General features: G+C 42.0%; 1 protein-coding gene across 3 annotated transcripts in view; it reads left to right on the plus strand.

Moving 5' to 3' along the window:
- Positions 1-885: 885 nt before the first annotated feature.
- The window catches only part of DHRS12 (dehydrogenase/reductase 12), a 29299-nt gene continuing 6135 nt past the window's right edge, over positions 886-24049 (plus strand). Inside the window, exons 1-8 of one of the 3 annotated variants that reach the window (XM_041466971.1) lie at positions 886-968; positions 1540-1673; positions 4239-4321; positions 11017-11109; positions 11915-11996; positions 21224-21285; positions 22017-22121; positions 22677-22767. In XM_041466971.1, coding sequence (XP_041322905.1) covers positions 913-968; positions 1540-1673; positions 4239-4321; positions 11017-11109; positions 11915-11996; positions 21224-21285; positions 22017-22121; positions 22677-22767 — 706 coding nt within the window. In that variant the 5' untranslated portion in view covers positions 886-912. Of the gene's footprint in view, positions 969-1539; positions 1674-4238; positions 4322-11016; positions 11110-11900; positions 11997-21223; positions 21286-22016; positions 22122-22676; positions 22768-24049 lie in introns of those variants that run through there. The other 2 variants (XM_041466972.1, XM_041466973.1) reach the window with 2 other exon arrangements.

Consider the following 24049-nt stretch of genomic DNA (forward strand, 5'->3'; position numbering starts at 1 on the left):
CTCCACTATCGGTGCTATTGAAATCAGGTAACTTAAGCTCTTGAAAACTTAGATAGGGTTCCCAGAGCAGCTTCTCTGCATGTGGCCCTGCATACGCTATAAAATACATGAACTTATCCAATTTGTACACAGATCTTTCTAGGTGCATAGACCTTTTGCATAATTAAAAGTATAATTGTACCTAAAATGACAATTTCCTTATGGCTAACATGGGCTATTCACATGTGCAACTCCAAGTGCCTCTCTTGGGCTTTATAGGTCCAAAGAACATAAAACCAAAAACATTTTGAATTTCACTCCCCTTACTGCAACAGCCACTTGTGTATCCTTTCCATACTTCACTGCACCAGTAGGAGACAGGCATTTAATGGATTTGTTATGTAAAATGCTACTTCATGTAGCATGACATCACTTTTTATGTTTGTCTGGGAGCATCCCTTTGGCAGCTTTCCAGGGCAGAGGATGCAGGCCTAGGTCTTGCAGCACTGCTCCCCGTTCCCAAAACACAACACCCCGTTTGCAGCCCCGCCTCAGCCGGCAGCAGCATCTGCCCTAGGATGCAGCCCTGGGAAATTCTCCATCCTTCATCTGCCACCACCTCCGCCAGGCACAGCCGTCTGCAGCGAGGCGGGGGCTGGCCACAGCTATCCTTCATGGCTAACGAGGAAGAGGAGAAAACAGAATGGATAAGAAGAACCAACCCACGAACTGGTGCTAAGGAGGAAGGTGGCACCACTACCCGCCTTGTCACACTCGCTGCGCCGCCTCGCAGCCTCCCTTTACCACGGCCGGGCCGGGCCGAGCGGGGCCGCCCCTCAGCCCTTACCTAACGCGGCCGGGCTGGCCGGGCGCTTTATGTAAGGGCAGAGGCGGGGCCGGCCCGGCTGCGGGGGCGGTGGCAGCAGCAGCGCCATGTCCTGGTACCGCAACACCGTGTGGTTCGTGAAGGGGCTGCGGGAGTACACGAGGTACGGGCGGCGGCGTGGGGCGGGCGCAGCGCCCGGGCTGGGCCGTCCCGTCCCTGTCTGCCCGCGGGCGCGTACCCGCGGCGGGGCCGCCTTGGTTTGGTGTTTTTATGGGCGGCTGCCCGCCCCCGCCAAGGCGGGCGGATTCCAGCCCCGCTCGGTGAGGGCTGGAATGGTCGGGGCTGCGTGGTTTGGGGCGGCCGAACGCCACCGCGAGTTGTCGCTTTCATTGCAAAGCACTGGAGCAGGCTGCCTAGGGAGGTGATGCAGACACCATCCCTTGAAGTGTTGAGAAAAATGTCTGGATACGGCACTTGAGGCCGTGGGTGAACGTGGTGGTGGTGTTGGGTTGATGGTTGGACTTGAACTTAAAGACTTTTTTCCAACCTTATTGATTCTATGATACATTGCTGTTTGCAGTGTCACTGGCATTCATGGCCTGTCGTATGGGTACAGAGAATAAACTGGGCAATTACTGGATGCTGAGCTGTGAAAGTGCTTTTCAACCCACACATGTATTTATTTTGGAAGGGCTTGCTTCTGGTTTCTCACAGGTGTCTCTTGATTTGTTCAGGGGTGGTTACGAGTCCGCTTCCAAGCGCTTCAACCCAGCTGATGTGGAGGTGGATGTGGCTGGAAGATCCTTCCTGGTCACTGGTGCAAACAGTGGCATTGGCAAGGCCACAGCTAAGGAGATAGCGAGGAGAGGTGAGTAGGGCTTCCATGGAGCTCCCAGGAGGCTTACAGAGAAGATGGAAGGAAGCAGGTTTGGCCTTCCAGCACTTAGACACAAACACAAATCTCTGGGATGCAGCTCATTTCACAGGGGTCTTAGTGTGGGTTAGAGGCTTAAGCACAGGCAGTGCAGTGAAAACCAAAATAGCAGTGAAAACCAGTGAAACCAAATTAGCAGAGAGGAGCTGCAAATTGTTTTTCAAGTGCATATTTACCAAAACTATGTGTATTATAGTGGTATCTAAGGATGTTGGTGACATATCAGTGTCTGTTCAAGGTTAATTCAGTACAAGTAGGAGCCTGGCTGAATTTGAACTGAAGAATCTGCAAATGCATCGTATGATGAAAGAAAACAATTGTCTTTACAAAAAACAAGATGGGAGAGCATAAAAAAACCCAATGTAGCTGTTCTTGATCTTAATGATAATACCCTGGAGTTTGTGCCCTTTGGCTGATTACATGTAATTATGTTTTTATGTTGCTGTCTATATGCAGAGACATGGTATAAACTGGGCCTAGCTGCTGCTGAAGGATAAACCTAATCCCTTACAGAGTTGACAAAGTAATTCCTGTTGTGCAAGAGTGACAGGAGTTTTGGCACATAGAATGAAGGGGAGGAGCTTGTGGCTCTTTTCTCTCTTTGTGTGCTTAGGTTTTGTAACTATCTTATGGAGGAAAGTGGCGACTCAGTTAAACGAAACTAATTCAAAACTGTTAGCATCAAAGAGTCTTTGGGTTTAAGATTACATCAGTGCCAGCATGTGATTGATTTCAGGTTCCCACCACTGCTATTGTACATAATCACTTTATGTAAGTATTGCTTTGTCAGGTGACTGTTCTGCTCACAAATGAATTTCTCTACCAGGTTTTGCAAGCTGGAAAGCTGGCTGGATCTGTATGGGATTTGGTCACCATGTTTAGCAGAATGACCTTGGGCTCAGACTGCGTGTCTGAGATGTTGTATGGGCATTGCTGTTGATATGAAGTTAAAATGACTTCCTGGTTCCATCCTTGAACATCTCACTTTGAAACTCAGTGTCAGCTGTTGGGGCTCTGGCTTCTGGTTGAATCTCTTCAAGTACGCCGCGACAAGCAAATAAGGAGTTCCGACTCAGCAGAGGAATAATCAGGCTCTGTTTGCTTTACCTTCAAGCACTCAGATATTTCTAACTAATGGTGATCTTGCTGACAATTGCTGTAGTCCGAGTTCAGCTTTTCTCTGAATTGGTGTCTTATGGATATTTGGATTTGGGCTTTTCTCTATGTCTTGTGAACTGCGCTTCCAGCTTGATAACAGTCTTCTCCCAACTACTCTGATTATTCCCATGTGTTAAGTTCAAACAGTTTAAGTCTTTACCAAAGCAAATATATTTAAATTCATTTCCTAGTGTGTCAGTCACACCTAAACTTTCCCCCTGTCCTGGTGCTCAGTGGAAAAACCTCTCTTGTAGACAAAAGGTTTCATTATCAGATCCCAGAACGGGCTGTGCAGTGTGTGACTGTATCGTCCCAAGGTAGACTTGGTATTTTGCATTTGGATTCTGGGCACTAAAAATGCGACCCGACACAGTCATTGTTTCTATTATGGAATAATTATGTTTCTATTAGGGATTAATTCCTTGAGATTTCTAGAAGTGGGCTGCTAACAATCCCTAAAACACCTTTTAAGGCAGGCAAAAGTAAAGAGTATAGATATGCCTAGGACTGAAATTAACGCATCACTTGTAACAATCAGAGAACATGAAGCAAAAAAAAAATTTGCCTCGTTGTACTTTAGTCTTGTGTTTGAAGGCTTTCTTTAATATGATGAAGTGATGAGATTGTGTTAAGTATCCAGGGCTCTGAGAAGAGCCTTGCCTTGTGTCTTCCTTTCATGGAAAAACTGGTTGGAAGAGACCTCTAGAGGTCACCTTGTCCAGCATCTCGCTTGGAGCAGGACTGTTGGCAACGCAGATCAAACCAGTCGTTGCTGTGTTTTGCTGCTTGATACCCACGAGGATGCAAATTATGAGTCCTCTTGAGAAAGCCTGTCTATTGAGAAAAAAACTACTGAAAATTATTTTTCTGATGAAAACTAATTCAGATGACCTGAGCCTCCCAAGCTGCAATTGAGGCCATAGTCTTTGTCTTATCTCCCACTGCTGAGATTTCCAATAGCTGGCACTTTTATTTCCTTTCTGCAGAGCAATTCTTGTCACTTGTGTTGTTCAAGCCTTTTAATGAACTTCTTAAGGCACATATTAAAAAAACCATCTATGATATAGATGCCTTAGCTCCAATTTCCCATTTAGCTCTGGTGTTTCACCCACTAAAGATGATGTACAGACTTGACAGAAATGGTTTGAGCACAGTGCTTAGAGTGCAGTGGCCTTTTCCTTGAGTGATGACCCTGCCTGCCTTCACAGGAGCGAGAGCCAAGCAGAATTATTCCAGCTTTTTTTCTTATATCTAGTATCTCACCTAATTAAAATGTTGGTGTCTCCCCCAAATGCAGTTAGTAATTAATTATCAAATGCTTTTCTTGTTGCAATCCACCAGGTGGCACAGTTCATCTAGTTTGCCGAAATAAGGAACGCGCTGAAGTTGCCAAAGAGGAACTAGTGACAGAAACAGGCAATCAGGTGAGTTGTTTCTTAGTCTTTTGTTTACTTTTAGAAAGGTTGTTAATATTAAAGACCACAGAGGCCTTGAGATGCTCTTCCAACATCTTGCTGTTGTTTTTTTAAGTAATTTCATACAGACATGGAAACATCTATCAGTTTATAATTTAAATGATTTGAAGTGATTAACTTCAAACCATTTGAATCACCTAACTTCATTAGGTGATGTATTCTGTGATTAGTAACATCAGCAGCAGCATGCTGTTTTATTTAATGTTTGTTTGTTGATTTGCTTTTTGATGTCCTACTTATTATTCCTAACTATGTGTCTGAGGCTTTTAAAAGTTAGTGCATTGCAACACTCTTGCAACAACATTTATGAGTCTACAGCATTGGAGCTGAAGGTTTTATGTGTCTGAATAACATGCTCTTGATTTGCTAAGGTTGGCTGCTTTGTGAAGTCCTGTGTGTGGCACTAATTCTATGCTCTATATGCCTTTTCATTTCCTTTTCTTATAATACCTCTTCCCTCTGCTACACATTCTTTTTGTTTCTGTATTTATCACTCTGCAGTATACCCCTGTATCTGTCACTGTTGCTTTCATTAATTGTTCAGGAGGGTGTGCTTATGGAGAAGTTCACTAGTCATTATCTATCTTACTTGGTACCCTGGTTTTGGCTGGGATAGAGTTAATTTCCCTTCTAGCAATTCCACTGGTGCTGTGCTTTGGATTTGTGACCAAACCAGTGTTGACAACCCACGTTGTAGTTATTGCTGAACGGTGCTCACATAGCATCAAAGCCTGTTCTTATTCTCACACTGCCCCACCCAGTGAGCAGGCTGGAGTGCGCAAGAAGATGGGGGGGGACACACTGGGACAGCTGACTCCAGCTGACCAAAGGGACACCTCAGAACATTCGACTGCTTGCTCAGCAGTAAGAGCTGGCAGGAAGAAGGAGCTAAAGGGGGCATTGACAGATATGATATTTGGTTTTCCAAATCACTGTTGCATGGGATGAAGTCCTGCTTTCCTGGGGATTGCTAGATGCCTGCCTGACAATGAGAAATAGTGAATTAATTAATTGTTTTATTTTGTTTGCACAAACAGTTCTGCTTTGCTTATTAATGTCTTTATCTCAGTCCACAAGTTTTGCCTGTTTTGTTCTTGTGATTGTCTCCCCATTTCCACTGGGAATGGAGTGAGTAAATAGGGTTTTGTGGGGCGGAACTACCTACCAGGGTTAACTCACAGCACATGGATGGAAACCTGTCTTCATTTTAAATAATGACTTGGCTCTTGTACACTGTATTTTGATTCCAGTAATAGGTTTTAATGTGGATCAAAAATCCTGAAGAGTTTTTTATGGTTGGAGATGTCATATTGACTAAATTTCTGCTCTATGATTTCAGCTCCCTAGTGTGATAACCAGCATTACTCTTCAGCTCTTTAATGGAGGTGAATTAGATCAGTCCTTATGTAGAAATAAATACTTTCCAGCTGTCTATAGCTGTGTGATCCCATGGCTATAGTAAGGCTGGTGATTATCTGTGTTACCTCCTTCTCTAACTGCCATCAGGCTGCCTGGGAAGAGAGGTGAGTTTGACCTCTGAAGGTTCCTTCATGTTCTCTTTTCTGTCACCTGGTGAAAAAAACTTGAGGCAAATAATATTCTTCCTCTAAAGGCAGCATAATTACTGCATTCCCACTTTTTGGTAGGCTGCAGACCCGTCATTTCTGTAGTCATGGGAGAGTGTGAGGGCACTGCAGAAATTGTTTGTGACCCTGGGGACAGGATACTTGTGCAGAGAGCAGCTCTCAGTGAAATGTTAGATGAGCTGTACAAGAGGCCCTGTGGGACATGTGACTGCACTGGGAAGAGCATTTTAATAAGGAGTCCACAAGAATATCCTTCTTTATAAGTGCTCATTCAGAAGCAATCCAGAGAGATAATAAAATGCTTTATCTGCAACTTGACAGGCTGTATCCAGGCTGAACTTGCTCTTCCTGATAATATGGATGGAGATCCTGTTATAGTATACACCAAAGATTTTTTCCGTCTTCCACAGTACATGCTGGAGAAAATTTTTATTTAATGCAAATGAATATAACGGAATAAAGACCTGAGTGCTGTCTAGGAGCAGGAAGACTAAGTGCTGTCTAGGAGAAGAGTAGGAGTTGATGTGCCTTTGTATGCTGGTAAATGCCACTGAAATGGAGTTATTTGGCAGTCACCTGCCCCTAGATCTGGGAACTGGAAAGTTCTCCTAATTTGTTAAAATAGATCAAGTCACGGATATTAGGTGTACTTTGAAAATGGCTTTGCTATCATTGAGTACTTTTATAGGGAACAGGCCTGAATATCCCTTTCCTGAGTCAATGTGACAGTCTTCAGCAGATAAGTGTTGATTTAGATCTTTTTCAATCTCTGAAATCCCTTGCAATACTGAACATCTGCCCAAAAATCTTCACCTCTTCTGTACCAGTAGATAATGGTATTAGTTTTAAAAGTAGAAAGTTTTAAAGAGGTATCCAGCTTGAACAAGTAGAGCAGTGTCACGTTTTTGGTCAGAAGTGATTGACAAAATGGATACGGTTGGAAGGGACCACAGTGGGTCATCTGGTCCAATCACCTTGATCAAACAGAATCATCCTAGAGCACATTATTACAATGAGAAAATTCTGACTGAAACTCAACTAAGGAGCTGAAATCAAATGACTAGAGAGAAAGTCATGTGCTTTTTATCTTCAGGGAAGCAGAATTACAGGCAAGTAATAATGCCATATCATTTCTTCAGCTTCTTCACTTTTCTCATTTGCTTGTATAACGAGCATTTAAAGAAACAACTTGGAAAGAGAGGAGGCCCTTTAATGATTATTTGTTGTTTTGCAAGAGAACACATCCTCTGCATAATTATTTTAAAACTGCCTTTTCCTGGCATACGTCATAAGACTATCTGTGGTGTGTCTTTGAGACTAAGTGCTGTCTAGGAGAAGAGTAGGAGTTGATGTGCCTTTGTATGCTGGTAAATGCCACTGTGCTTGTACTATGTAGAACACAAATCTGCAAAAAGCAAAAGAATTGTCTGTAGCAAACAGCAAAAGGTTTTTGATGTTTTGGAGGGAGGAATTGTTTCTAGCTTTAGTGGTTTAGAGAATGATAACATTGTCAAGCCTTTTTTTTTTTTCTTATTGCATCCACATTGCTGGCTACAGTAATCAGTTAATGCAGCAGTTAGCATGCAAGGGGATGCAGAAGGCACCCAGCACTCAGACAGCTGCAGTGGGTGCAGTGCTGCTCCTGAAAGCATGCTTTACCACCCTGGCTGGAGCAACTGTGCCTGGCACGTGGGACACTAGCCCAGCCAGAGCTCTAGAGGGATAATGTGGCAGATGTTGGATTGCAGGGAGTGACTGGGACTTTCCCTGAGCCTGGGGCAGCACAGGATTGTGGCTTCATCTCTTGGATTCTGCTGTCCTCAGAGTGCTGAGCTGCCAGGTGATGTGACGGCAGGAGATGAGCAGGCTGCAGAATCACAGGGAATAGAAACAGGAGATTGACAGGGTCTCTACACAGAGTAGAAGAGCGTGTTGCATGGAAGGAGGGACAGCTAGAAGCTGCATTTGAATAAGTAGTGGATAGAGACTTCTAAGATGAGGAGGAATTGAAGCTTGTGAATGCTGGCAATAGAAGGCAGCTCCTTCTCTGCCTGCAGATGTGCATTTATAAGATAGGTATAGTGCCATGGAAACAGATGAGGGAGAGCAAGCTCTGTCAGGGGAGGTGTTGGAGACAGATGATCCTGAACAGTTGTTGACAGTGGGAGGAAATTGTGGGTGATGATGGCTGAAGGCTCCTTCCTGTGGGGGATGGAGGCACCCGTCTGCAGTCTTGGCTTGATGACTTGAGAGGTTTGTCACTTGCTGGGAACTCAGATGTGAGGCATTGCAGAGAGTCTGATGAGGCTGGTCTGGACCTTGGCCTCCGTACCTCTTGTTGCCCAATCACATGGGCACCCATGACATTGTGAGGGGTAACCTGGAGTTCATCAAGACTGTTTAGAGAGTCAAGGGCATGGAAGCCCTAGCAGTGGTCTCCTAAACCCGCACATTGAAAAAGGGAAGGGTTTGGGTAGGAGCATATATGCCCTGCAGATCAACACCTGAATGTTCAGCTGGTGTCACTTTGACCTTAGCCTTTATGGCCTCTTGGACCTTCTCTGTTAAATGAGCTTTGCTGAAGAGCAGTGATGTATTAGAGCAAGAGCGCCCTTGCCAACAGGTTTGCTAAGCCTAGTGAGGAGGTTTTAAAGGGGTTTCATTGGTTTGTAGTGACCAAACCCAAAAGAGTAGAAGAGTCATGGGAGTAGTGAGTATGTGTCTAGGGGACAGCGAAATGGACGAAGGTTTCACCGTTTTCATGAGAGGGTAGCATGTCTGGGAGCCCATTTCAGATGCCTGTTCATGCGTACACATAGCATAGGAAACACAGGAATCCATGCATGACTGCAGAGCTGTGATCTCACTGGGATTAGGCAGAAATAGTTGGCATGACTAGAGTGCTGGAGAGGATGTATACCCTTGCTCATTGTACTGGTTTTGGCTGGAGTAGGGTTAATTTTCTTCACAGTGGCTTGTATGGATCTGTGTTTAAGATTTGTGATGAACACAGGGTTGATTTGTGATGAACACAGAGATGCTTTTGCAATTGCTGAACAGGGCTTACGTAGAGCCAAGGCCTTTTCTACTTTTTGTGCTGCCACACTGGAGAAGAAGTTGGGGTTGCTTTGGAGGTTGTGAAGAGACACAGCGAGGACAGATTGACTAACTGACTAAAGGGATATTTCAGACTGTATGATATCTTGTGATGAACACAGAGATGCTTTTGCAATTGCTGAACAGGGCTTACGTAGAGCCAAGGCCTTTTCTACTTTTTGTGCTGCCACACTGGAGAAGAAGTTGGGGTTGCATGGGAGGTTGTGAAGAGACACAGCCAGGACAGATTGACTAACTGACCAAAGGGATATTTCAGACTGTATGATATCATGCTCAGTATATGAAGCTGGGGGAAGGAAAAAGGAATGGGGAGATATTTGGGGTAGTGGCTTCCCAAGTAACTGTTATGTGTGATGGGGCCCTGCTCTCCTGGAGATGGCTGAACACCTGCCTGCAGTCAATTGGAAGGCAGTCAATCAATTCCTTGTAAAATGTCTAAAGGGCCTGGTATTCCCAGGCAGTTTCCCATCCAAGTGCTAACCAGGCCCAACCCTGGTTAGTTTCTGAGATCAGACAAGATTGGGTGGTCTGAGGATTGTATGCACATGGGCTTGGGGTTTTTTGCTTTTGTGTGTAGCTTTTGCTTTCCCTATTAATCTGTCTTTATCTCAGCCCACGAGTTCTCTATCTGTTACCCTTTTGATTCTCCCCCTAATCCCTTTGGTGAGATGACTCTGGCTGTGGACAAGAGTGGAGCAGTGCTCTCCTTAACTTTGACAAGGCTTTTTACATGATTTGCCGTGATATCCTTGTATCCAGTTTGGAGGGATGTGGTTTGAAATGGTGGATGAAAAGTGGGTGGGAAACTGTCCAGATCATGTGGCTTCGAAAGTAATAATCAGTAGTACAAAGCTGATCTGTTAATGATTTTTAGTGGCATCCCCCATGAATCAATACAAGGGCAAAACCTGATGACATCTTTTTAAGAGTGCAGGTGACAGAATGAAGTGCAGTCTTTGCCTAGCTGGCTGGAAAATAGATGGCAGAAAGACACCTGGGAGTGACAAGTTATCCCTCTGTGTGCAGTGTCCTGGGGTAAGGGAGGCAAACCGTACCCCAGGCTGTATGAACATGAGTCTAGCCAGCGGGCTGAGGGAAGTGAATCTTCCTCTTGATTAAGCCTTTGTGAAACCACAGCAGGAGTCCTGTGCCTGGCTTTGGGCTCCCCAGGATGAGGAAGTCATCAGTGTCCTGGAGTGAGTCCAGCAGAGAGTGACTAGGGAGATGAGACATGTGATGTATGAAGTGACTCTGAGAAGGCTGATTTTGCTCAGTGTTGAGAAGGCTCAGATGGGTCTTGCTGCATTCTACAGCCATGTGATGGGAGTGTGTAGGGAAGGCACTACCATGCTTCTCTTGGAGGTCTTCAGTGGGAAGACAAGATGCAGCTGACGCAGATTGGAACAGGGACAAAATTCTGAGTAGACAGTAGGAAAAATGTTTTCACCATGAGGGTGGTCAAATGCTGGAGGCTCAGAACAGGGGGCTCATACAGACTGGTGAATCTCCATGTTTGCCAAGCAGCCTCCAGTGGTCTCTTCCAACCTAGATTATTCTCTAATGATGTGATCTTGAGCATTTCCTTGGAAAGTTCAGCCAAAGAGAAAGCTGCTAAATTGTTTAAACTGAAATTTTGCATGCTTTACAATATTTTTCTAGTACTCTGTTATGCCTGACTGTCACATATATTTATCTAAGTAGGACTCTCTCTTAATAACTTTGGCATTAAAAGTCTGTGTCTCAGAAGCAGCTGAAGAATGACTAAACGTGTTTTAAGGACTAGAGTTAAATTTTGCAGTTGTGCATGTTAGCCTGTATTAGTTGGCTTCTAGAGACACTGATTTTTTTCGTACTACTTAAATACCTTTTCACCTAGACAGGCCTAAACAGGATTTCTCTTCACTTTCCCTGTTGATTGTGACTTAGTTTCTTTTCCTTTAGAACATCTTCTTGCATATTGTGGATATATCTAATCCCAAGGAAATATGGAAGTTTGCTGAAAAATTCCAAAGTGAACATAAGCTAAATGTGTTGGTAAGTTCATGTACTTTAATCATCTGTGTCTGTCTTGGGAGTGTGTAGCCTGTGAATTTGTCTGACAGGTCATGTAGACTTGACAGTTTGGCCCACAATTCTGTCCTTATTTTTTTCTAAATGCTTTTTTCAGGAGTCTCCATGGTTTGCTTGCTCTGGTCCCTTCTCAGTTAATGCAGATGTGCCTCAGAAAAAGAGAAAAGCAGTAGTTTTATAGCTTGCTCTTTGGAGACACCATACATTTTCTCTTTGACTTTCATTGCTAATAACATTGTCCCTCTTAAAGCTAGACCTTCTGAAAGATTAAACTTCTGCAAAAACTCCAAAGACTAAAACAGAGCCAGGGAGGGACCAAACAATTAATCATAATGGTTGGCAAAGGGCTCAGTGCAGTTCCCCCTTTATTCAGCAGTGAAAATTTGCTTGGGGGCTGTACCACAGCTGAGGCACCTGGAGCAGCTCCATTGGTGCTTACTAGATGAGGAACATCTGATAAAAAAGAGGAAATAACTTTTGAGGAGTGCCAGTGAACATGCAGGAAGGTGTGTAGGGGCAGATCTTTTTTTGAGGTGGAAAAGAAAGTCTGATCTCCTTCTGAAAGATAAGGCAGAGAAACAAATGTGTCAGAGACTGTGCTAGCTACATACAGTTTGCAATCATGTTTTATTGAACAAATAAAAGCTACACAGTGTATCTTTGTTTTGTAGTGCCAGGAAACAGCAAATTAACGTGGGCTGCTTGTATGTGTGGATTTCTTTGTAGGTATTTGTGTTGATTGTTTTTGTTTAAAGGAGTTGTTTTACAGATCAACAATGCGGGATGTATGGTGAATAACAGAGAGTTAACTGAAGATGGACTTGAAAAAAACTTTGCAACAAACACTTTGGGTGAGTATTGAAGGTCTTCTTCTGGAACATACTTATTTTGCTTACAGAAGTGTGTTTTTATAGCTGGGTTAATGTATGTACTCCTGCTCAGAGAAGGATCATAGCATTGCTATGCCAGGGATGGAACCAGGAAGGAACAGAAATGTTATAGCTTGCTTGGAGTGTCATTTTTTAATTTCTCCATTTTCAGTTGTTCTGATATCAGCATCTTTATTTATCATAGCAGAAGTGAATGGTAGAAGGGAAATGGTAGGTTGATTCTGAAATTTGCTAGGGAACTTCATTCTGAGCATTGCTGCTAATGATGCTCTTTGTAATAATTGTGTTTCTGGGGTTTGGATGGAGCTTGGAACACGTTCAGATGTTTAAAGAGACATTCAGATTCAGAGTGGGCTTGCAGAGCCCTGTTCTGTGTGACAGAGGTGCTGTGTGGGAAGCCTGTGCCGTATGCAGTGCCCTGGATGCTCTCAAGCAGGTGCAAGCTCTAGTCAAGGGATTGAGCAGTAATGGGCAAGCCTTGGGTGCTCCATGTGGAAGGGGCAGTGTGTGTGAACTGTGTGGCAGTGGTGTAAGAGGGACAAATGATGGGAAACAAGTCAAGAGGGAAAGTGGAGATGTGGAAGGGCAGGGAAAATGGCAAGCCAAGTGGAAAGTTTGCCTACAGAAGCTGTGGAAAAGAGGTGAGCAAACAGCCAGCCAGCAGAGAGAAGGCTGTCTGACACTGCTGATATCTGTAAGGCTGAAAGCTGCACCTCTTGCACAGAGACACATGGTGCTTGCATCAGCCCAGCAGTCCTGACACTCTTCTCCCTCTGCCTCCATGCAGGGTAGGTGGATTTCTCAAGAGACTGTCTTTTATATATTCAAAAGTGACACATTAAGAAAGAACTGTGGTGCTTTGTTTCTGTGTTTTCCTCCTGTTCATCATTATCTGGAATGAGGATGAGGAAAACCTGGTCTATAAAGATAAGGCATTTATAGAACTAGTATAACCTGGAAACCATTGTTGGTTTTTATTTTTAACCTTTTTCCTGTGTTGGTTCCTTAAATCTGATTTATGTTTGAAAGCTAGCATTTTAGTATAAATGTCTTGTGCTTCACTGTTATGGTGCATACAGCTCATTTTTTCTGCAAGTCTGAATACATTAAACTGGCAATTAAATCAAGTATAAAGGCAGAGATTCATTTGGTTCAGACTATTCTTCTACTAACATTCTTCTGTTTCTCATGGTCAAAAAATTCAAAAAGAGTTTTATATTGCCATCAATTTTCCCTTGGCTGCATGAGTACCAGAACTTCTATCCTGAGGGATCTATTCACCTTAAATTAGTTTTTGTCCTCTTGCAGACTTTCAGACAAAAACCCAGCAATGTGCAAAGGTACAGTTCTTCTAGAGAGAAGCAGAGTGAAACAAACACAACAGTCTGAATACAAAGGCATGTTTTGGGTTAGTTTCAGACATTGAGGCTATTAAGTGCTGAGGAACTGTAGTAGTGCATCACTTGAATTATATTTTATCACACAAGTAGAAGCAGCAAATTCTGCTTTTCCAGCTGTAAATCAGCCTTACTAGTGGTATACAGCTGCACAGAGGAAGCTGAATTATAGTTGTAGCAAACTAGGAAAATGCCTGTATTGTCTTTTGTGGATGTTACTTATAGATCTTAGTTATTCATTCGTGTATCACTTGCTGCATGATTGTATAAGAAGTTTAAGGAGGTAAATCATCCTCTGTTGTCCAACTTCTTCAGAGTTCAGACAAGGACTGGGTTGTTTGCTTGCGGACCAGACACACATGAAGGACTAAGGCTACAAACCACAGGTTTTTTCTTCAAAGTCAGGGGGATAGGGTAATGAATCATAACTTCTGGAGCCACAGTAGGAGAAAGCTGTGTGGAGAAAGACCTGTCAGAGTAGATGCTCTGTTATTTCCCTAAGTACTATGTGCCTTTGGGTGTGTTTTTCTTGGAAGAAGTTATTTCTGTTTCAGTAACTATGTGTGGTTATAGGTTCTCAGAGAAAATCATGGCTAAATTAGATAAGGCTGGTATATAGGTTGGCTGTAAATTTGAATGTGGTCTGAAAGAACAAACTAAATTCTCCTCTCTGCCCCAGTTATGCTAAAGCCTGAAGGGTGACATGGGCTCAAGGCCCTTGTTTGGAAAATGTGCAGTTGTCCCTCACTTGACTAAGATAGAATAATATCAATATCTTTTGCAGATCTTTACATGTAGAGTATTCCTTCCATGTTTCTTTCAGTTTTTTTTTTCTATCTTGTATCTCTGGTCTAGTAAAGGAGTGTGTAGGTTGTAACTATCTAAAAATGCAAGACTGAAATATAACATGCTTTAAATGCACACGTCACAGTTTTTGAATGCTGTATCTGATATCTGATTAACATTTCTATAAGCTGTAAAGTTGCTCATTTAGGTGCTGAAATGCTGCGGAGCTTTTAAATCTAGTCTAGGAATGTTTTCCTCTTGACTTATCTGTTAGTTCATTTTTGAGCATAATGGATGTCAGTGTTCAGTTCTAATTGATGACCTGACTTGTGAAATATACTTTATATCCTGATCTTTTCTTGGACTACATGGGACAAAAATGACTGCATAAGTCCTCTTGTACAAAAATAACAGTGGTTAGAATAGAAAGTAAAATTCCCTTAATGTAAAATACAGCTGTCTGGCTCATTGAGGATGGCAACTGAAAGAAGAGGTACAATAGTCCTCTCTGGTCCTGTCAGAGTATGCAGATGGATGAAGTTCATGAAAATGTAAAATGCAGGTTGATAGTTAAGGCTTGGTATGGTTTGTTTAATATTCAAGTTCAAACTGTGAAGTGCTTTGAGCAGGTGGTAGCAGCTGCATCTGTGCTGGTGCCTGTAGTACCCTTACAGTGAGTCTGAGGCACAAATGCTGCATGGCTTGTTGTGGTTCTGTTGTTGCTGTTGAATGAAACACCTTGCCTGTTTTCCCTGCTAGAGGCTCAAGAGCTGTTGTCTGATTGCTGGAGCTCAGTGAATGTAGAGAGCAGAATGGAACACTTAGACTGTAATGTGGGAGCACTGGCCAGGCACAAGTCTGGAATAGCACTGTGCTGATTGAAAGACACTTTCAAATAAACCAAATTGAGTGACTTGCTTAGGGTAATGTGGGCAGATTTCCTGCAGACCTGCCAGTCCTGGTGGGCAGATTTTTTTCTCTGTCTTCTAGTTTGTGTGATGTAGCTCTTATATTTCTTCTTGTGGGCTGACCATGTACTCAGGGTTGTACCCAGGAGCTGGGCAGCAACAAGCAGTCATTTCTTCTGATGAGTCTTGTAGACTTCTGAGTCAAAACTTTTAATTTTATTTTATTTTACTTTTTTTTTATTATAACTCCCAGCAAAGACTATTAAAGCTGGTGGTATTCAGTCATTTTGAAAAAAAAAAAAAACCAAAACCTTCAGCATTTATAAGCAAGTGGAGGCAAAAGCAGCATGTTCTTATTGAAGCAGGCATTTAGCTGAAACAATCCTTTTTCCTCTATTTTATTGCCTGCCTCACTTTGCTTTTACTCAACATATCTTCCTATTTGACATGGAAAAATGACATATATGTTACTTTTTTATTGCTACTTACCAGGCAAGGGGATGCTAAAACACACTGAAAGATAAATGATGCTCCCAGTATGCATCTTTTCCTCAATCTAATGTGCTCTCATGTTTTAATAATATATAGACATACTTCCACTCTGTACAAGAAGGGTTAGAGCCAGAGGAAGTGAGATGTTTATCTGTCATAGTGATACTATAGCCTCTCTATGGCAAACTGCCTGACCTGGTTGCATGTTTGTCAGTCTCTTCCCTACGCATGGACTGTATCTAACTGGTGTTAACAGAATCCAGTGCAGCCTGGTCTTCTGAATCACTTGGAAGTCAAACAACTTGACAACAGTCAGCTGTCAGTCTGGTGTAAGTTCAATGCCTGATCTTTGGCAAGACAGCTTTATCTGTGAAAAGGAGGCTGTGGTTCCGGTTTTCTTCCTGAAGAGCTTTGAGACTTATGGATCAGAGGTGGTATGTGAAAGGATAAGGTTGAATATAATTGCACATGCAGAAACTGTACTGCAGCCTGATTCCCAGGAGACAGAAGAGCTCTTATTGAGATGAGCTTTGTCATTTGAGGGAAATGTAAACCTTTATTTTGTGTTTCATGTTCATTAACTCTTCCCATACACTCTCAGTTATTGCTAGTGCAGTGGAATTGGCCCTCAGAGACAGCACAATCTTCATTCCTGATCTCTTACTCAGGAGAAGAGACTCAGGGATGTCTCTTACTGGGAACTGCATAAACCGCAGGAAAAGGTAATCAGGCCAATGAAGAATGGAACTTTTTTTGTTGGGTGGTTTTGTTTGTTTGTTTCTGTGGTTTGTTTTTACTTGCACTCTAGCAAGCCAGTTTAACTGATTTTTTCCAGATGAATGAGACATTGAAATCTGTACAGCGAAAGTTTTTTTGGTGGTGTTGGGTTTTTTGTTCGTTTGTTTAGGTTTTTTTTGTTCCCACTTTTTTCACAGTTAAAATAACACTGTTCCTAATAATACTGCAGTGCTCAGGCAGATGAAACGCTTCACTTAGTGTGGTGCTGGCTGCCTGCCCTTATCCGAATGTTAGCAGGGCAAAAACCTCACCAGCAATGTGTCACTAATTGCCAGATAGAACATCAAGCAAAAAACATTCTGGAATCCACCAAGACACTTGGGTCCACAGCAATTGTATCATCAATTAATTTGATGTTATAAGCAGGTAGTGGGTTTACAATATTACTTCTGCTGAAACCATAATTTTCTTCAAAGTTGATTTATAAAGTACAGATTTTAGGGTCACATTAAATCTTAAAGCAAATCAGATTATATGTTTGTGTACTTTTATTTTATGTGATATCCTGTTAATTTTCAGTTTGAACTATGTGAATCCTAAGGAGTCTTCCAGGTTCTGGCAGACTGATCTAAACCACCAGCAATTTGGAAATCTGCATGCACAGTGTTTGTTTATATTTTCTGTTAGGGCTATCCTGTGTTTTGATTACTTTTATGTTTTAGTATAGCAAGACTTGCAGTTTTCTGTAAGAAAGACCAGTGTCTAATACACTGGAGGCTGCTGTCCTGTGCAGTAGGACAGATTTCATTTTGTTCATGAGACCCACAGTGGAATAACTGTTGCAAGAACATAGAGAGCTGCCTTTCCACAAGACCTAATAATAGTGTCTTACATAGAGTCCCCTCAGCTTCTGCATCATGTCATAGGAAAGGTAGCAGAATTTTATTTTGGAGTTTGAGGCAGTTGGGCTGATTTTTGTAGTTTTTGGTTTTTTTTTTTTAAAAACCAACTTACTGTATGAATCAAATGTTTATCTCCATTACGGTGCCTCATTTTCTACACATATGTCATTAATATTTCACTCTGTGATGGTGAAACCACTGAATTTGTGCTTATCCAGGTTGGCAGAGGAGTTCACTGTATGGGGTCAAAAATTTGATTTGTTAGAGCACAATATCAGATTACTTGACTGAATTGAGAGGATCTCAGGCCAGGTGTAGCAATTACTGGACAGACCACAAGGGAGTGCATGGTGATTCAATATTTTTGGTGGGTTTTGTTTTTATATTTTTAGAGTAAACACGAAACTTAAATATTAATGTGCATGAACAAAGTATGTTCTCATTAAATGCCACCTCATTACTTTTACTGGAATGAGCATGTTTAATGCATAGACTGGCAACTCACCCTGTCTACTTTAACGTGTGATAAAGTTAGTTTATGGTGTGTAATGGTGTTGCTCTACAGAAAAGCTTTAATTACTCTGTATTATATGTGATCAATTATGGGAGATCATCTCCAAGGCATAAAGCCTACAGAAGTTTTTCCAAAGAAAGCTAATGTTAAGAGACTGTTTATCTTTGAAATAAATTGTACATCTATCCCAGGAACCTTTTTGACTAGAGGAAACACGGCCAGCCAGTACTGTGTCAAACCTCATTACACAGAACAGGGCTCTAGCTTGTCCAGTATGTTTTGCAAGTCAACTCTTCACCTTACAGAGTTCAGTAAGGGCAAGATGAAATCCTTTATATGGGTGTGATAGACTGGGCTCACCTTCTTCTGCATTCCTACTGTTTCTGAGCAAACTCCCAAATTCATCATGCTGGACTCTTTTGTGTCACAGCAAATACTTCTCATCAAAGGGAAATGTTGTATACCATTTATTTCACTGATTTTTTTCCCCCCATTACACCAGTGGGAGGCAAGCGTTCAGGCCATGTGGATAAAGTACCTTCCAGTGACAGGAAATGGTGATGCACAAATCTGGCCCCTGTCACACAGTCCTAAATGCAGGTGGTACCAGCTGTATGTTCAGCAGATGCCCAACAATTACTGCTTTCAGTGCAAGGCACAGCACTGTTGGATGTTGCCTTTCCTTTCGTGTATTTTTGTGTTAAAGCATTAAAAAACCCAACAAAACAGCTCAATCTGTACAGTTCAAACAGTGATAATTAAGCATTAAACACATTTGATATGCCTTATCTTTTTAAACTAAGCTCTGTGGGAGGAAGTTTCTCCTTTGACAGACAAAAATTTTTTTGCATCAAGTGTTAGAATACTCAAGTGCTCCTTTTGGAAAGGCTGATATCCAGTACATTGGTATTAATAATCAAGTATTGGCAAAAGGACATACAGTTTGGATGTTGCCTTGATTTCCTTACATAGAGGCAGACATAAATGTAGTTTCTTCTATCAAATTAGTCTTACTTTTCCTTGCAAAGTTTTTTTTTTTTTAACAAGAAAAGTTTCCTTTTTTTTTTTGTTTTCATAAGGGTGGTGGCTGGCAATGCCTTCATTTGATACAGCTGTGCTGGACAAAGTACCTGCCGTGAGGTACACAGCTCTGCCAGGCCCTGCAGTGACCATACTGAGCTTTCTCCCAAGCTGTTTGGACGGCACCATCAAACTACAGGCCAGCTTTTGCACTGAAAAAAGTTTCAGTTGATGATAATGTGTTCTAAACTGTGCTGATAAAGTATATCTGTTCTGCTATTACTGTTCTAAATTTCTTTTCCAGGCTGTTTTGCCTGACAGAGCAGCCCAGGCAAATAAGAATGTGTAATACCCAAGTATTTTTGTCAAAGGAATGAAGAGTTTGTGTTCAAACACTTAAAATGGGGACAGTAGTTGGTGAAATATTTAGCAGTGGGAGAAATTAAATGCCGCAGCCTTAATGCCTGATGCATTGTGTCTGTGTGTGTTTTCAAATACAGCTGCTTGCCATAGGAAGCTGTGATCAAAACTGCTCTGTGTTGTCTCAAAGCAAATGAGCAAGTGGTCTTGTGGGGCAGAAAGATGGAATGCTCTGGCTTTGTGGGATTTACTGAATTCTAAATAAACTTGAGGAAGAGAGGAGATGTGGGCTTTGCAGTTAGTTTGTGGTTATAAATAAGCACATAAACTTCAGACAAGCTGTAGTTGCTCTAAGCAGGAATTTTGGCATTGAGCATTTCTCTTATTTGGCTGGAAAACAAAACAAAATTCGGTTGTTAATGAGGCAACATTAGTGCATTCATCTTTGGAGCTCTTTAGAATTAACAAATCAACATGAAGCCCCTTAAAAGTGTAGATTAATCTGCAGGACAGTAAAATGGAGCATCGTCAGAGCTGGTGCATTGCAGCTCTGCCTTTAAGAGATGCAGCTTATTTAACCAAGACATGATGTTACTTTTTTTAAGAATCCACAGCCAAACAGCATTAAAACCAGGCTCTCAGCTTGTACTGAAGTAATTTTTTTTTTTTTTTTTGAAGTATTTTTCCCCGACATCGCGGCAGCCTCCCCTGACAGTCAGGGGAGTTCTTGTACCAATGATGTCATCGCCCAGTCTCCCCGCCGCTACCAGGGGACACAACCGGGCTCTCGTCATTCTCTGGCAACTGCCTTGCTCACATTTTCTGCTGAGGACAGACTGCATTTACTCATCTGCGGTGCATCTGCTTAGTTTGATTTGCCAGGGTTTTAAATATACTGTGTGTGTATGGACGTATCTCTGATTATATAGAGAAAGTGAAGGCTGCTGTGACTGACAGGGGAACTGAACAGTTTGTTCACCAGGCATGTAACATGTTTGATTTTGGTACCGTATTTATAAATGTGCTGTATTTTAACTGGGTGATCTCATTGCCTGTGTGGAAGAGTGGTTATAAAGACATGCTGAAGTCTTCATGCCTAGTGAAAAATATGGCCTCGGTAGCTCAAGGAAAAAAATGTATTTATCACTGATAAAATTGTTGAACTAGAGCCATTTGTAAAGACATGAGAGGGAAGTAGATGTAGAAGCTCTAGACTAAATGGGGTTACATTCATTTTGAATTAGATGGAATTTAAAAAAAAATACATTTTAAACAGAAAAAAGATCTCTGTATTGCACTTGGTTGCCTGAGACATCACTAGGTGTGTCTGTGTCAAATACACTGACAGCTGGACAGTGTTTGTAATAACAAACTTTGCTGGTCATGGTAATGGAATATATTTGTGTGGTGTGTAAAAATCCTTGCTAAAGGGACATGATGAAAAGCAGGGAAGGACTCAAGTTTCCCCAAGTAATCTTAGCTCAGCCTTGGGCAGACAACATTAATATTTTTTCCCCCAAAGATTCCTTATCTTCCATAACGGTCATGCTGGGGGTTTAAGGGGTGGGTTTTGTGTGCAACACAAAAAGTGTCAGTGTACTCTGAGTGATTTCATACTGAGAAGGGAAGAATGGACATATCTTAAGTGCATATGCAGTGCCCTAAGAACTGTAAGTATGAAGTACAGTTTCCTTTTCTATGCCAGACTTGCAGGGAAAATGCATTCCCGATTTCTTCACTGGCATCACCTTCCCACACCCAAAGAATTCCATACCGGAGCTATTTTGCCTTCAGATTCTCACAGATGAATGTAGGGAGCTGTTTCCTTTATAGATAAAACAAACATGAAAATCTGTAAAATAATCTATGCCTTTTGCTAAGTATATGGCAGTGTGAACCACTACAAATTGAGCTGGCAAACTGCAGGTGAAACAGCAACAAAAAATTGTCATTTTCAGATCAGATTTCAGAGATAAAGAGATTTTGGGTTTTGGTTTGTTAAGGAGGGTGGAGAGAGAAGAAAGCTTTTTTTAAAAGGAGAAGTTAATGTTGGTGCTTGTCTGTCTTTTAGGTACATACATCATGACAACTGCCCTGTTGCCCCTCCTGGAAAAAGCAGCTGATGCCAGAGTGGTGAGTCTGTGATGCTGTTTAAAAGGGATGTTTTACTATTTTTACCTTCTGGCTTGTAACAGTAGTTCTCTGACTGTGTTAGCAATGCAGGATTACTTAAAATGCTGTAAGGATCTCTAAAATCCTCTTGGATTTTGCTAATAACAACCTTCTGCTCTAAGGCAAAGCTCCTGCCTGCTGCTCTCAACCCTTCATTGGAAATCAGAGTAAAATACTTCATTTGGGAACTTACCCTCTTAGATTCCCTAGGGCAAGTTTGCTCCTGCAGCAGAGTGCAAAATATGCACAGCAGGAGTATAAGCTTAAAAGAACTTTAAAGATCTTGGTGTAAAATAAGACAGCAGGTATATTTTTAAAAATGAAATTTCCCAAGTTTTATATGGCTTCTAATTAGCTTTGGTAAATGATAAACATACAAACTACAAATAGTGCTATTCTGCTATTTGCTTTCTCCCCATTACTTTCCAAAAGGAAGAAGCACAAAATTTCTGAAATGAATCAACATCAGGTTGAATGAAAATCCCTTCTTAAAAACCTTATGTGTCTTCCATCTCATCTCCAGGTATGCTCTACACATGAGCATAAGCATAATGCAGAGACTATGCAGAGGAATCCTGCTCCATAGGGACTTCCAGCTGTGGCCTGAAGACTACATTGCATGCATGAGTGCATCTATGGGGAGTTCCTAGCTTTGCTTTTCATTCATTTGTTTTTCATTCATTTCATTACAGATCACTGTCTCTTCTGGGGGCATGCTTGTTCAAAAATTAAACGTATCTGACTTGCAGTCGGAAAGTGGGCCATTTGATGGAACCATGGTGTATGCACAGAACAAGGTACAGCCCATGGGAGTGAAAACAAAGCCCAGCCCTTCTTTGCTAGGCAGCTCATACCATCTGCTTTGCAAAAAGCCTGTTGGTCACTGTTGCTTTCCCATTGCATCCAACCCATATGCAGATGCACAGGCAGTAATCTTCAGGAGTGCAGTGGCATGCCCTTAGGAGTGCATACATCTTGCATGGAGGAGAGCACAGCTAGACTTTGATTTAATATGAGAGAAGTCCCAAGGGGGAGCACTGTCTTTAGCTGATGAACCCTGTCTGCCTGCTTAGTTCTTGCCCACAGTCTGCAGCAAGTAGATAATGGTCAGTAAAAGCAGTGCAGCTGCTTTAAAAGTAAATTTGTAGCCAGGGTATGGATGGCAATGACTGTGGAAGTCTCTGATGAAATTACCCAATAAATCCAGCCAGGATGAGCAAGGGTATATTTCTGCTGTACATAAATGCTCTGGTATTTATGGCACATTTGATCTAGTTTATTTCCCTGGGAACTAATTTGGTGGACGGGCTGTTGAAGTTGGTGCTAGCATGGCTCTTACTGCTCTATCCTAGAGACAGCAAGTTGTCCTGACAGAGCAATGGGCAAAGGCTCACAGAAATATCCATTTCTCTGTGATGCACCCCGGCTGGGCAGACACTCCAGGTAACATCTCCTTCTCACTCTGACAATATTTTTTTTCTTTTCAGGATTTGTTTAAAAGCAAAGAGAAATGAAACTTCCTAGTATATTTTTCCAACAGGTGCAATAATTTATTTTCTTCAAACTGGTGCCTGAAGTAGTTTTATATCCCCTTGGTGGCTCTATTCTGCACAGTGTCTATATCTAGAGAATAATAATGGGCAGTGAAATGCTTCCAGCCCTGCACAGATGCACAGCAGAGACACAGTTCTTTAAGGTAACCTTTAAGTTACATTTGTAGTGGAACTGTTAAACACACAGATGGAGCTTCTGCCTCTGTAAGTACCAGTGTGCAGACACTGGGAATTTGTGAGGGCATGTGGGAGAATGCACCACTGTGCAAGCCCTCTGCTCTTCCTCTAAACATTTACTGCTGTTGAGAAGCAGTTTGGCCATTCAGCCTTTGTCTGAGCTGCAGCTGTTCTTCAGTGATTGTGCCTGAGCAGGTGGGCCAGCATCAGTCATGCACTATGCTTGTTGCATTCCCCAATGTTTCCAGCCCCCAGTGCCCAAGCTTGGGATGCAGAATAGCAGTTACATCTCTAGGTCTTTTATAGGGATGCAGTTTCCAAAATTTGCTTCTGACAACAGAAGCATTTACCCTCTCTACTTTATGCTTGAAAATAGCCCTTTCCAACTAAATATCCTGGTATTTCTTTTTCTTTAGAATACATTTATTTTTGCACTTCCTTTACAGATTTCAAAATTAATGAACCATAAAGTTATCCCACCTTAAAGTTCAAAGACTCTCCAACCCCCAAAAATAATCACCTGCATTGAATGGGCCCTCAGTCACCATCTGTTGGACAAAATAAAATTAAACCAGAGTTTAGACAGGAAGTAAGCAATTTTTAAATACAGGGCTGCAACTGGTTTTCTAAAACTGGTGAGAAAAGAAGAGTTAAAAATCCCATTACAATACTGCTTTTTGGAATTTGTTTTCCCTGTGTTTGTCATCTTTACGGTTTAGAATGGAATTGGCAGAGGAACCTCTTACAGATCCTGTTGTCAATTTTTTCTTGTAATTTGACCCAAACAAGTGGTGGATCATCTGGTGGCTTAGTGCTATTCTCCCACAAGCCATCCTACTGCCAGATAGGGGGAAATACTCATTTTCTTCCATAAGCTCCAGAGATGCCTTTTCTCCTTCCTACACACAGAATGGCAATTTGAAGCTGGTTTGTGGTTTTGGTTTTTTGGGGTTTTTTTTATTGTTGTTGTTTTTTTGTTTTGGTTTTTTTTTTTC

This window comes from Pyrgilauda ruficollis, unplaced genomic scaffold, assembly GCF_017590135.1.
Source record: "Pyrgilauda ruficollis isolate IOZ18807 unplaced genomic scaffold, ASM1759013v1 scaffold20, whole genome shotgun sequence".
Lineage (NCBI taxonomy): Eukaryota > Metazoa > Chordata > Aves > Passeriformes > Passeridae > Pyrgilauda > Pyrgilauda ruficollis.